At 40.0% G+C, this 11,198-nt stretch overlaps 1 protein-coding gene across 1 annotated transcript in view; it reads right to left on the minus strand.

Annotated features, from left to right (window-relative positions):
• Positions 1–1,594: 1,594 nt before the first annotated feature.
• Positions 1,595–11,198, minus strand: part of Ubxn2b (UBX domain protein 2B) — a 26,702-nt gene continuing 17,098 nt past the window's right edge. Inside the window, exons 6-8 of the mRNA XM_031366685.1 lie at positions 9,380–9,517; positions 3,369–3,530; positions 1,595–2,288 (exon numbers count right to left, since the gene is read on the minus strand). Of these exons, the coding sequence (XP_031222545.1) occupies positions 2,126–2,288; positions 3,369–3,530; positions 9,380–9,517 (463 nt within the window). The 3' untranslated portion in view covers positions 1,595–2,125. The remainder of the gene's footprint in view (positions 2,289–3,368; positions 3,531–9,379; positions 9,518–11,198) is intronic.

Raw genomic sequence — 11,198 nt, forward strand, 5'->3', positions numbered from 1 at the left:
CACACACACACACACACACACACACACCTAACAAGAAGGTTTGCATATTCAGTAGGACAAAGGGCTCTCTGAGGAGATTATGCATATATGGCACAGTTCTCTTTTCTCCAAAAACGTAAAAATTAGATGGGATTATTTTCTGTTACATAGAAAGATGCTTGGAAGTGCGTCCTATTTAACAGACCTAATCTCCACGGCACACAGGAGATCCTGAAGTTTCTTGACAGACCTTTGCTATTTTAGCATGAAGAGTACAGAGGAGAAGGAGAGCCAAGCAGTGTGGCTCCTGGGAAAGGACGATGACAGGAATAGTCAACACTCAGAGGACTCAGTTATGCAGCTACACATTAACCTTGGACCTTAGATGGTGAATGGTGTGTCTGGCTGATTCTGTGTGTTCCTTGGTACCAGTGACTCCACTCTACACTGTTCCTGCCCCTTTACAGGTCAATGTTTACAGCATATTTTATAATTATCCTGCCATTTACTCATGAACAGACAATTATTTTTTACAGTCATAGGTAGCAAGGAAATTCCCACTTAATTTAGATAGTCTTAATGAGATTTGGGACTTCTGAGTCAATAAAATCCAGATAAGGTTTTGGAGCCTGAATCAATGTAATAGGTTGGGATATAATAGCACCTGTGAATGGGGTGTGTTTATTTGGCAAGTGAATCTTAGAGATAGTGTGGACTGGGGTAAGAAAGCATGTCAAAGCCGGGCAGTGGTGGCCCATGCCTTTAATCCCAGCACTTGAGAGGCAGAGGCAGGCGATTTCTGAGTTTGAGCCCAGCCTGGTCTACAGACTGAGTTCCAGGACAATGAGGGGTACAAAGAGAAACCCTGTCTTGAAAAAACAAAACAAGAGAAAACAAAAAAGGAAAGAATGCCAATCCCCCCAACCACATAAACACATAACTGAAACAGAAAAGAGCAACTCTGAAGAATGATTAAGAGTACTATAAAGTTTACGCTTGGCAGTGACAATGGCTTGCCCTGTGCTCCTATCTCATTATTGTCAGGAGCATGAATTACAGGTCAGAGAGACACAGTGCTGGCTGTTAGATGACAGAGAGCACCATGGGGGAGGGACACAATGGCCTCTGGAGGCTGAGGAACCAGGGAGGGAGTCTCTAGAACCTCTATAATTCCCACCAACACCTAGATTCTAGCAGAGAAACATGTGTTCATTTTCAACTTACATACATCTAATAAACCTGTGCTATTTTAGTCACAAATTCTTGTACTGTCTTATGTCAACAACAGGAAATGACAGAGAGAATGGAGCCCAGGGGGCACACAAGTGTTTCTTTCATTCCTGGTATTTCCCAAGGTATCCAAGAAATGCCTGGGCTAGGGAAACGCAAACATCTTGCTGGTAATTTTTACTTCAGTCTCTCAGACTGAGTTCATACACTGAGGAATGTGTATTGTGCTGGACACCTCCAACAGTTTGTATGTGTGATAGAGTCCCTATAAAATGCTAAATGAATGAATGACTGTGTCCAGGCAGGCTCTGGAAGGGACTATAATTTCTTGATGCTAAAGTGCTGCTTATCATATCTTGTCAAGAGCTGATAACTTTTATACCTATTAAAATTCAGTTTATGACAATTGTAATTCTATAAAACACAAGGTCAAAATATATTTTGTGGCACAAACATTGTTTAAACAATATGCAAAATCTTAACTGTTGTATGAATAAACAATTTCAAACTCAGAAGAGACACTATGGCATATATTACAGAAAAAGGATCCTTTCTGGCTACTGATCACTGCTACATTAAGAAACTTGAGTGCAAATTTTATCAAATACATTTACCAAAAAGGAGTTCTGTTCATTTCATCTGAAAATGTTATTACAATAGCATTGAGCATGTAATAAGTTGATTGATCTAAACATTTACAAGCTATCAATACAAGCCAACCCTACAACTAAGAATTCAAACATCAAGACCTACCCTTAGTCTAAATTTATCTAGACATAGACTGAAAGACAAAACAACAGAAAAACCAGAATTTATCTGAATAATAAAAATAATTTTGCTGTTTTATGCTGGAAGTATTTTACTAATATGCACAACATTACCTATTCTTATATGCTACTCTATGGGTTGAGCAATACTATTTTAGCTGCTGGAGTATCACAGTGTTAAGAATATCCGCTTCTTGTAGTGTCACGCTTTCATCTGTTAGCTCTTTACTTGGAAATGAAGTCACAAGAATAAAGTCAGTAGTTGCGAATTCAGGACGTGACTGTACTATAAAGTCTCGTACATCCAGAATCCTGAAGGAATAAGTAAAAATGGCTTATTGTAGAAAAGGGACATTCTTAGTGAAAACCATTCTCGCACTAAAATATACATTATTTGGATGGGAAAGTTCATCAGATTTTAAAAGAAAAATAACTCTGCAGTATACATTTAAAATGAAACAAAACAATCTTAAAGTGAATTATGTATAAAATAAAATATTAAAAATATTAAAAGTCTAAGTCTGATTTCAGAGTAAGAACTGTTAGCAGCCTGGGTGTTGGAGTCCTCTGTGGACACTGGGCAGTCTACACTATCAAAAGGATTCTATACACACCCATCCATACATATAATAAAAGCTATGTGTGGTACAAATCTGTAATTCCACTTCTTGGAAGAGTAAGTCAAGATCACTGAGTTTGAGGCTAGCCTACGCTACACAGTCACATAGTAAAATCCTATCATTAAAAATAGTAACAAAAAAAGAATTTTAAAAATCACTCTCACATAAATCTAGTAACTTAACTAAGACCATAAATGCACATTAGGGTCTTATAATCAGGGAAAAACAAAAGTTGAGTATCAAAGAGACAATGAAACAGTGTGCTAGAGATTCTGTACCAACAAAATAAACTCCTTATGCCATGCATTTACATTATGAAGTTGCTATACAGAAAGGTCTGATTAACATTTTATAGATAACATTTTGAGATAATGTCAGGTAGTTCAGACTTACTTCAAACATATCGTTTTGAGTTTCCAAATGATGGGATGGCAGGTAAGTACAAGCATGTCTAGCTCATAATGACCAACATTTTAACAAAGTCTCGATAGGATCTTATTATCTTAAATCTGAGTCTATTTGACACAGTTTTAGTCACAACGCAAAACTACTGCTCTTACCTTTGAATTCTCTGAACTTGGAAGAACTGGTAATTTACAAAGATTATGGCCATCTATTTACTGTAGGTATTTGCTATCCTTTTAAATATGCTTCTGTCAAAAAGCTTACTTTAAAATTGTAATACCTTTATCTATTCAGTATGCTCTGTGCAGTGTCCCGTGGATGAAACAGTATAAAAACACAAAGACCCCCAGCTGACAGAGCAACTTACCGGTGTGTACTGTTGAATCTCTGTATGAGACGACTTCCGTCTGCCAACCTGACCTGAATTTTTGTGGTGGGCATTGAATCATCAATAAGAACAGCTGCATTTAGTATTGATTTATCCTCTTCTTCTGGGGAGGAAGGAGTACTGACGATTTCAGGTGTAAGGCTAAGACAGAAGAGTTTAAGAATATAAGCAAACTGAGTATGTTGTCCAAAGGACACACTCAAAGTAGCAAAGCCTCAGGTCTCCGGTCAACTGTGCTGTGATCCCTCAGAGGACTTCCAAACAAGCAAGACATAGCTTCCTTCCAGCTTATTCTACTTCTTATGGTTTCTTAATTATACTAAAATTAGTCTGGAACCTATGACTATTTAATAATCACAGATCTCTTAGAAGACTAGCTGCATTTTTTCAACTTCATCTCTGAGATTTCCTCACAGTTTGGATAGAAATCAGAAATCACAGAGTTAATATCAGCATGCCCAGGAGCCTAAAGAAAGCAGATTTCAAATTCCAAATATCATCTTAGTGGAGTTTTTACATCTTTGTTTATTCTCTCAAATACTAAGATTTCAGGGTCTCCCATGTATTTTACTTTATACAGCTCCTGGTATGAGCACTATGAATTGACTCTTACTCTTATTCAAAGTTTCCCCAAACTATTATCTGATAATAAAGTTAGCTCATCTTTATTGCCAATACCTGTCTTCCTTTCACACTTCCAGATTTAGAACCAATTCGAGAAAACGTGATAAAAATAGACAAAAGGAGAAAACAGCAAATTACTAAATACTTAAAGACATTTTTCCTCAAGTTCCAAACTGAAGACTTAAGCAGTTACATTGTCATGCTACTGCCCAGGGGAGAAAGAGATGGAGATCAGAAAAGAGGTGCAAGATGACACAGGATACCTTTCTTACCAATAACCACACACACACATCATCAACACCACTGCACTATCATCTACCTCACTTGTTCTGTCTGACCCTGACAAGTCAGCCATCCTCACTGGCCCAAGTTCATCTGGTGAGAGACAACCCCTTCTGTTGTACAGATTAACTTCATCAGGCACAAAGGCACTTCAAGGCAGGTTTCTACTGTACCTAAAGGTGGGACCTACTGAGAAATGAGAAAGCTGATGCAGCTCTTTTCTATGATATAAAGCTACTTCATAATGGTGTTTGCATCATCTAAAATTTTTGCTTGGAAAAAAATTCTGAGCAGGCAAGCTTTTTCTAAAACAAAAATGAAGTACAAAGCAGGGAAAAAAAAATCTAGGTAGAAAGCATCTGGATGTGTCTCCTTGTACGAGCAGGTGTGCGAAAGTGAATTATTTACAAACTGAAATGCATGGACTTTCAGAATAGTTGGGGTACCATGTCAGTGGAAAACTCTGAGTCAAAGGTAGACCAGAACTCTGTTCAATGCCAAGTTCAGTACTGGTAAGCAAGCACTGAGGTCACATCAGGAGATTCAGTGTTCATTTTCACAGCCACTCTTCTTTGCTGTTCAAAGCTTCTGAGGCAGTGACTCACTCTGTAGCTCAGGATGGCCTTGAACTGATCCTTCTGCTTCAGCCTCATTACTGCAGGGATTACACATGTGGACAGCAAACTTCACCCTTATTCAACCACACGACAATGGCAGTTATTTAAAAAGACTTGTTTTTATGTGTACAAGTGTTTTACCTACATTTATGTGTATGCACTATGAACATGACTTGTGTCTGTGCAAGCCAGAGAAACTATTAGTTCTTTTGAATCTAGATTTATAGATGGTTGTCAACAGTCCCCCATGGGTGCTGAGAATCAAACCAGGTCTTCTGGAAGAACAGCACATACTCTTAACCACTGAGCCATCTCTGCAGCCCTATAGTGACATTTTCATATACAGTTTTTGTTTTAAGGTTAATTAAAAACTTTCTTTAGAGAGGAAAATTAAGACATACAAAACTCTGCTAGAAAGGCAGGAAGAAAGGTTTTGGGCCAAGAGTCTTTTGGACAGTTCAAAGCTTACAGAAGGATGAACCAGGGATCTGAAAGTAACATGAAAACAATTATTATCAGCCTGAGAAATTCTTCAAGCCACAGCAAAGAAATATGCATGTGATGTGGGAATAGAACTGGGGCTAAGGGAAGGAAGCAGGGAACATCTGGGATCAGCCTTGTGGGGTCCAGGAGGTAGTACTGCCTGCTCTGCAGGGCTCGCACTGTAAGCAGTCCCAGCTGCATAAGGTAGAAGGTCTGATGACTGGAGTCTTCAAGGGCTGTCCAAGCAGCAGGACTAGCAGGAAACAATGCAGGCCAGAGAGGCTGCTCTGTGTTAGGTAAGAGCATCCTTGAGGACTAGGGACCAGGGCAAAACTGAACCTCAGAGTCAGTGCTTGCCAGAAGACTGTGTGGCAAGCAGAATCTTCTCTAAGCAGCATGCAAATGGACACAGAATGCCTTTAGAAACAGAGATACTACTCAAGTTTCATCATTCATCAATGTCCACCACAGCCACAAAACTATGGAGAATGTCCACCTCTAGCTTTCTTGTCAACAAAGACTCCAGCTCAACTCAGGTTATACTACCACGTCTCTCATGACTTCCTTTTTCCTATTATATAACTGGATAACATTTTTACTCTGTGATTACTCCATAACTACTTGTATATCGCAAAACATGGCTAGCTTCCCTCAGTCTGTATGGTTTCCGAATAGACTATGATGAAAATGGATTCTTCTCTTTGTTTACACTTGTGTTAAATAGTTAACTGGATCTGTTGGAAAATGATAACTGTTAAGCTTCTATCTTATTGGTACTTTCTTTTTAAATTTTCTCTTTTTTTGAAATGTAAATTTTATTTACATTTCAAATGTAATCCCCTTTTCTGGTTGCCCCCTCCCCCAGAATCCTCCTATTCCAACCCCCCTCCTCCTGCTTCTGTGAGGGTGTTACCCCACCCACCCACCCACTCCCTCCCAGCCCTGGCATTCCCCTATACTGGGGCATTGAGTCTTTATAAGACCAAGCGGCTTTCCTCCCACTGATGCCCGACAAGGTCGTCCTCTGCGACACATGTGGCTAGAGCCATGAGTCCCTCCATGAATACTCTTTGGTTGGTAGTTTAGTCCCTGGGAGCTCTGGGGGCGAGGGGGGTCTGGTTGGTTGATATTGTTGTTTGCCCTATGCAGTTGCAAACCCCTTCAGTTCCTTCAGTCCTTTTTCTAACTCCTCCCTTGGGGACCCCGAGCTCAGTCTAATGGTTGGTTGCAAGCATTCTCCTTTGTATTTGTCAGGTTTTGGTAGAGCCTCTCAGGAGACAGCTATTTCAGGCTCCTGTCAGCATGCACTTCTTGGCATCCACAACAGTGTCTGGGTTTGGTGACTGTATATGGGATAGATCCCTAGGTGGGGCAGTTTTGGATGGCCTTTTCTTCAGGTTCTGCTCCACACTTTGTTTCCGTATTTGCTCCCATGAGCATTTTCTTCCCCCCTCTAAGAAGGATTGAAGCATCCACACTTTGGTCTTCCTTCTTCATGAGCTTTAGGTGGTATGTGAATTGTATTTTAGGTATTCTGAGCTTCTGGGCTAATATCCACTTATCAGAGAATGCATACCATGTGTGTTGTTTTGTGTTTGGGTTACCTCACTCAGGATGATATTTTCTAGATTCATCCATTTGCCTAAGAATTTCATGAAGTCATTGTTTCTTACAGCTGCGTAATACTCCATTGTGCAAATGTACCACATTTTCTGTATCCTTCTGTTGAAGGACATCTGGATTCTTTCCAGTTTCTGGCTATTATAAATAAGGCTGCTATGAACATAGTGGAGCATGTGTACTTATTACATGTTGGAGCATCTTCTGGGTATATGCCCAAGAGTAGTATAGCTTGGTCTTTGGGTAGTACTATGCCCAATTTTCTGAGGAACTGCCAAACTGATTTCTAGAGTGGTTGTACCAACTTGCAGTTCCACTAGCAATGGACGAGTGTTCCTCTTTCTCCACATCCTCGCCAGCATCTGCTGTCACCTGAGTTTTTGATCTTAGCCATTCTGACTGGTGTAAGGTGGAATCTCAGGGTTGTTTTGATTTGGATTTCCCTGATGACTAAGGATGTTCAACATTTCTTTAGGTGTTTCTTGGCCATTTGAGTTTCCTCAGTTGAGAATTCTCTGCTTAGCTCTGTTCCCCATTTTTTAATAGGGTTATTTGGTTCTCTGGAGTCTAACTTCTTGAGTTCTTTGTATATATTGGATATTAGCCCTCTATCAGATGTAGAATTGGTAAAGGTCTTTTCCCAGTCTGCTGGCTGCCGTTTTGCCCTATTGACAGTGTCTTTTACCTTATAGAAGCTTTGCAAATTTATGAGGTCTCATCTGTTTATTCTTGATCTTAGAGCATAAGCCACTGGTGTTCTGTTCAGTAAATTTTCCCCTGTGCCCACATGTTAAGAGCTCTTCCCCACTTTCTTTTCTATTAGTTTCAGTGTATCTGGTTTTAAGTGGAGGTCCTTGATCCACTTGGACTTGAGCTTTGTACAAGGAGATCACTTGATCTTTGACAAAGGAGCTAAAACCATTCAGTGGAAAAAAGATAGCAAATGGTGCTGGTTCAAATGGCAGTTAACATGTAGAAGAATGCAATTTGATCGATCCTTCCTTCCTTCCTTCCCCTCTCACTTTATTTCTTAAGTTTTGGTTCTAGGGATCAAACCTTATACAGTTCTCAATCTAAATGTTCATTGTAAAATGTTATGTATAATTATTTATAAAATGTAATAATTGATTAAATATGAGTTTATGAGTACTGAGTAACATGACATTAATATTCTAGTGTTAATTTTCTGTATAATAAACCTGAACAAACTTCTTTTTCCATTTTGAAGTAAGGTCAGGCTGTAGCCCAGCCCAGGAAGAGTGGGTATAGAGCTAAGACTGGCCGTAGCCCAGGAAGAGTGGGTATAGAGGTGAGACTGGCCACAGCCCAGCAAGAGGCTGATGACCTTGAAACTCTGTTCTTCCCACCTCTATCTCCTTAGTTAGGATTACAGGTGTGGACTACCAGGGTAGGTTTGTAGCTGGAGATGGAACTTAAGGGCTTCTTAATAAGTCACAGAAAACTACCCACTAAAGCACACTGTTCCTGCTGTAGCACCTCATTGTTTACTCATAGCAGATACAGCCACTTAAAAGTGTGAGCTAACAATATATCAACTTCGTTCTCCAATCAGTAATACTTTACAGTTTCTCTTCTGAAGCCATGAGAGTGGAAACAGAAATGAATCTGCACGTGCGTGAGCGCATTCGCACACGCATGCACACACACACACACACACACATACACACACAGAACATGAGAAAAACACTGAAACTGGAGAACAAAGAGGACTAGTGGGGGGGCAGTGTGTGCAGGGGGAGGATATGCTCAAAGCATTATGCATTATATATTTAAAACAGGAAAATGGCCTTATGTAACCCTACACAACAAAACTCAACCAGAGAACGTGGCCCAGCAGTGAAAAGCACGCGCCCAAGAATGCATGGTTAGAACCTAGTTCCAAAACATCTCTAGTTCAATCATACTTTGGACAAATTACTGTTATTTCAAAATGGAGTAATAAGTTCCACACATTAAATTTAAATTTTCATGAATTTAAAAATGTACTTTTAATCATATGTATGTGTGCCTATGTGGCTATGTGTGCACATGTGTAGATGCCCATGGATGCCTGGAACTGGAGTTACATGTAGTTGTGGGCTGCATGGCATGAGTGTGGGGAAGCGAAGCCAGGCCCTGTGTAAGAGCAGTGTATGTTTAAAGAGCTGTTATCAAGAGAGCGTAATGCATGTGAGAACTACTGACCTCTGGGTACTTGCTACTAACGTTATGCAAGCTGTATACTCACTTAGGCAGGAAAGTCGTCATAACTCAGTTTTTACTTTACAAGCCATTTTGATTTCTTATTCTCCTAGAAATGTTACTTTGAACACAGAAGTGTTTTTCTCACTAGAGGAATTTTACCTTCCAAGTTTTTGCCCTTCTCCACTGAAAGCCTTGAATCGCAGTCTGGGTTTTATGTACTCTTGGTCCTGATGATCCTCCATATCCAGGTTTACTTGACTGCCATGGACCAGTCGCTGAAGCTCCAGAGGAATCTCTCTTAAAAGGAGGGAAGGAAGGTTTTAGTTGAGATTGTTAAAAATTACACTATCCCACTGAGATAAGTTTAATGAAATCATGAGCTACATGCTAATATAAATTTTTTCATGGTGATTTGGGGATTCACATAGATTTCATCCCACTTTTCTAACTTTGAGAATTTATTTGTATGAGCATTTTCTCTGCTTGTCTATGTGCCACATGCATACCTGGTGCCCTTGTGGGATAAAGCTTGTGGGACTGGAGTTACAGATGGCTATAAAGCACCATGTGATGCCAGGAAAGAACTGGATTTCATGATGGCATCTGCATATACACATGTCACGGTACTTCGTTCTTCCTGATACCTCTCGCCAAATACACTCCTCCATGCCCTTCTCTTCTGTACTGCCACAGGCAGCTGCCCTTTTCTCATCTCACATGTACTAATTAAACTCTCTCTTCCTACTTTAATATCTCTTCTTCTCTTTTTACAATACTCTTTCTAGATTTGATATACTCATATATAAACATAAACATTTATATATCTACTCATATATACAAAATCTTAAGTCTAGATAATGCATATGAGAGAAAACACGTGGGATGTGAGCATGGCTGATATTACTTAACAGTTCACAGAACTGAATTATGTATATTTACCACATTTCCTTAACATAACCATCTGCTAATGAACATCTAGGCTGGACCAATCTCTGGGCTATCGTGAACAGTGTACCAATAAACATGGATGTACAAGTATTTCTATGGCATGTTGCCTTAAGAGTTCTTCAGGATCGAACTGACTACAGGGTCCCCAGTGAAGGAGTTAGAGAAAGGACCAATGGAGCTGAGGGGTTTGCAGCCCCTTAGGACGAACAACAATATGAACTAACTAGTACCCTCAGAGCTCCCAGGGTCTCAACCACCAACCAAAGACTGCACATGGAGGGGTCTGATCGTTCAGGCAGCATGTGTATAGTAGAGGATTGCAAATTCAATCATCAATAGGAGGAGAGGACCTCGGCCCTGTGAAGGTTCTGTGCCCCAGTGTAGGGGAATGCCAGGGCCAGTAAGTGGGAGAGGGCGGGGTGGCACGCATGGGGAGGGGGGAGGCAACAGGGGTTTGTTTTTGTTGTTTTTGTTTGTTTCTTTGTTTTTTGGAGGGGAAACTGGGAATGGAGAAATTTACATGTAAATAAAGAAAATATCTAAAAGAAAAAAAAAGAGTTCTTCAGGAAAATATGTACCTACATAGATTCACATATCTACCAACAGTGGATAAGTAATGGTTCTTTATTTTTTACATATTTGCATGCACGTCAGTGAAGATTCTGCACTGTAAAGACATCTTGTCTCATACAAGGACTTGTCATGGGGAACATAGAATCTCCATACCTGGCTGCAAATATTTATTTCTAACTCCATCCTAGAGGGAGCTAGAAACTGATAAAGTATTTTTAATTATCAGGTAACAGGTAAACACCACTATGCTTCAGTGTCAAGAGCAGAGATGTGGAACACACGCTATGGAAGACTGGTCTTATCCACTGAGGAGTTTCACAGCTACACCAATCAGCATGTGCCAGAGACTCACAAGGGGACGACTCTCCTCTTCATAACATCTGAGCCTAAGTCTACTCTGTCATACAAAGAAGCAGAAAGCACTAAACACTTTTAGAGGTCTTGTTTTTTTTTTTTT

This window comes from Mastomys coucha, unplaced genomic scaffold, assembly GCF_008632895.1.
Source record: "Mastomys coucha isolate ucsf_1 unplaced genomic scaffold, UCSF_Mcou_1 pScaffold14, whole genome shotgun sequence".
Lineage (NCBI taxonomy): Eukaryota > Metazoa > Chordata > Mammalia > Rodentia > Muridae > Mastomys > Mastomys coucha.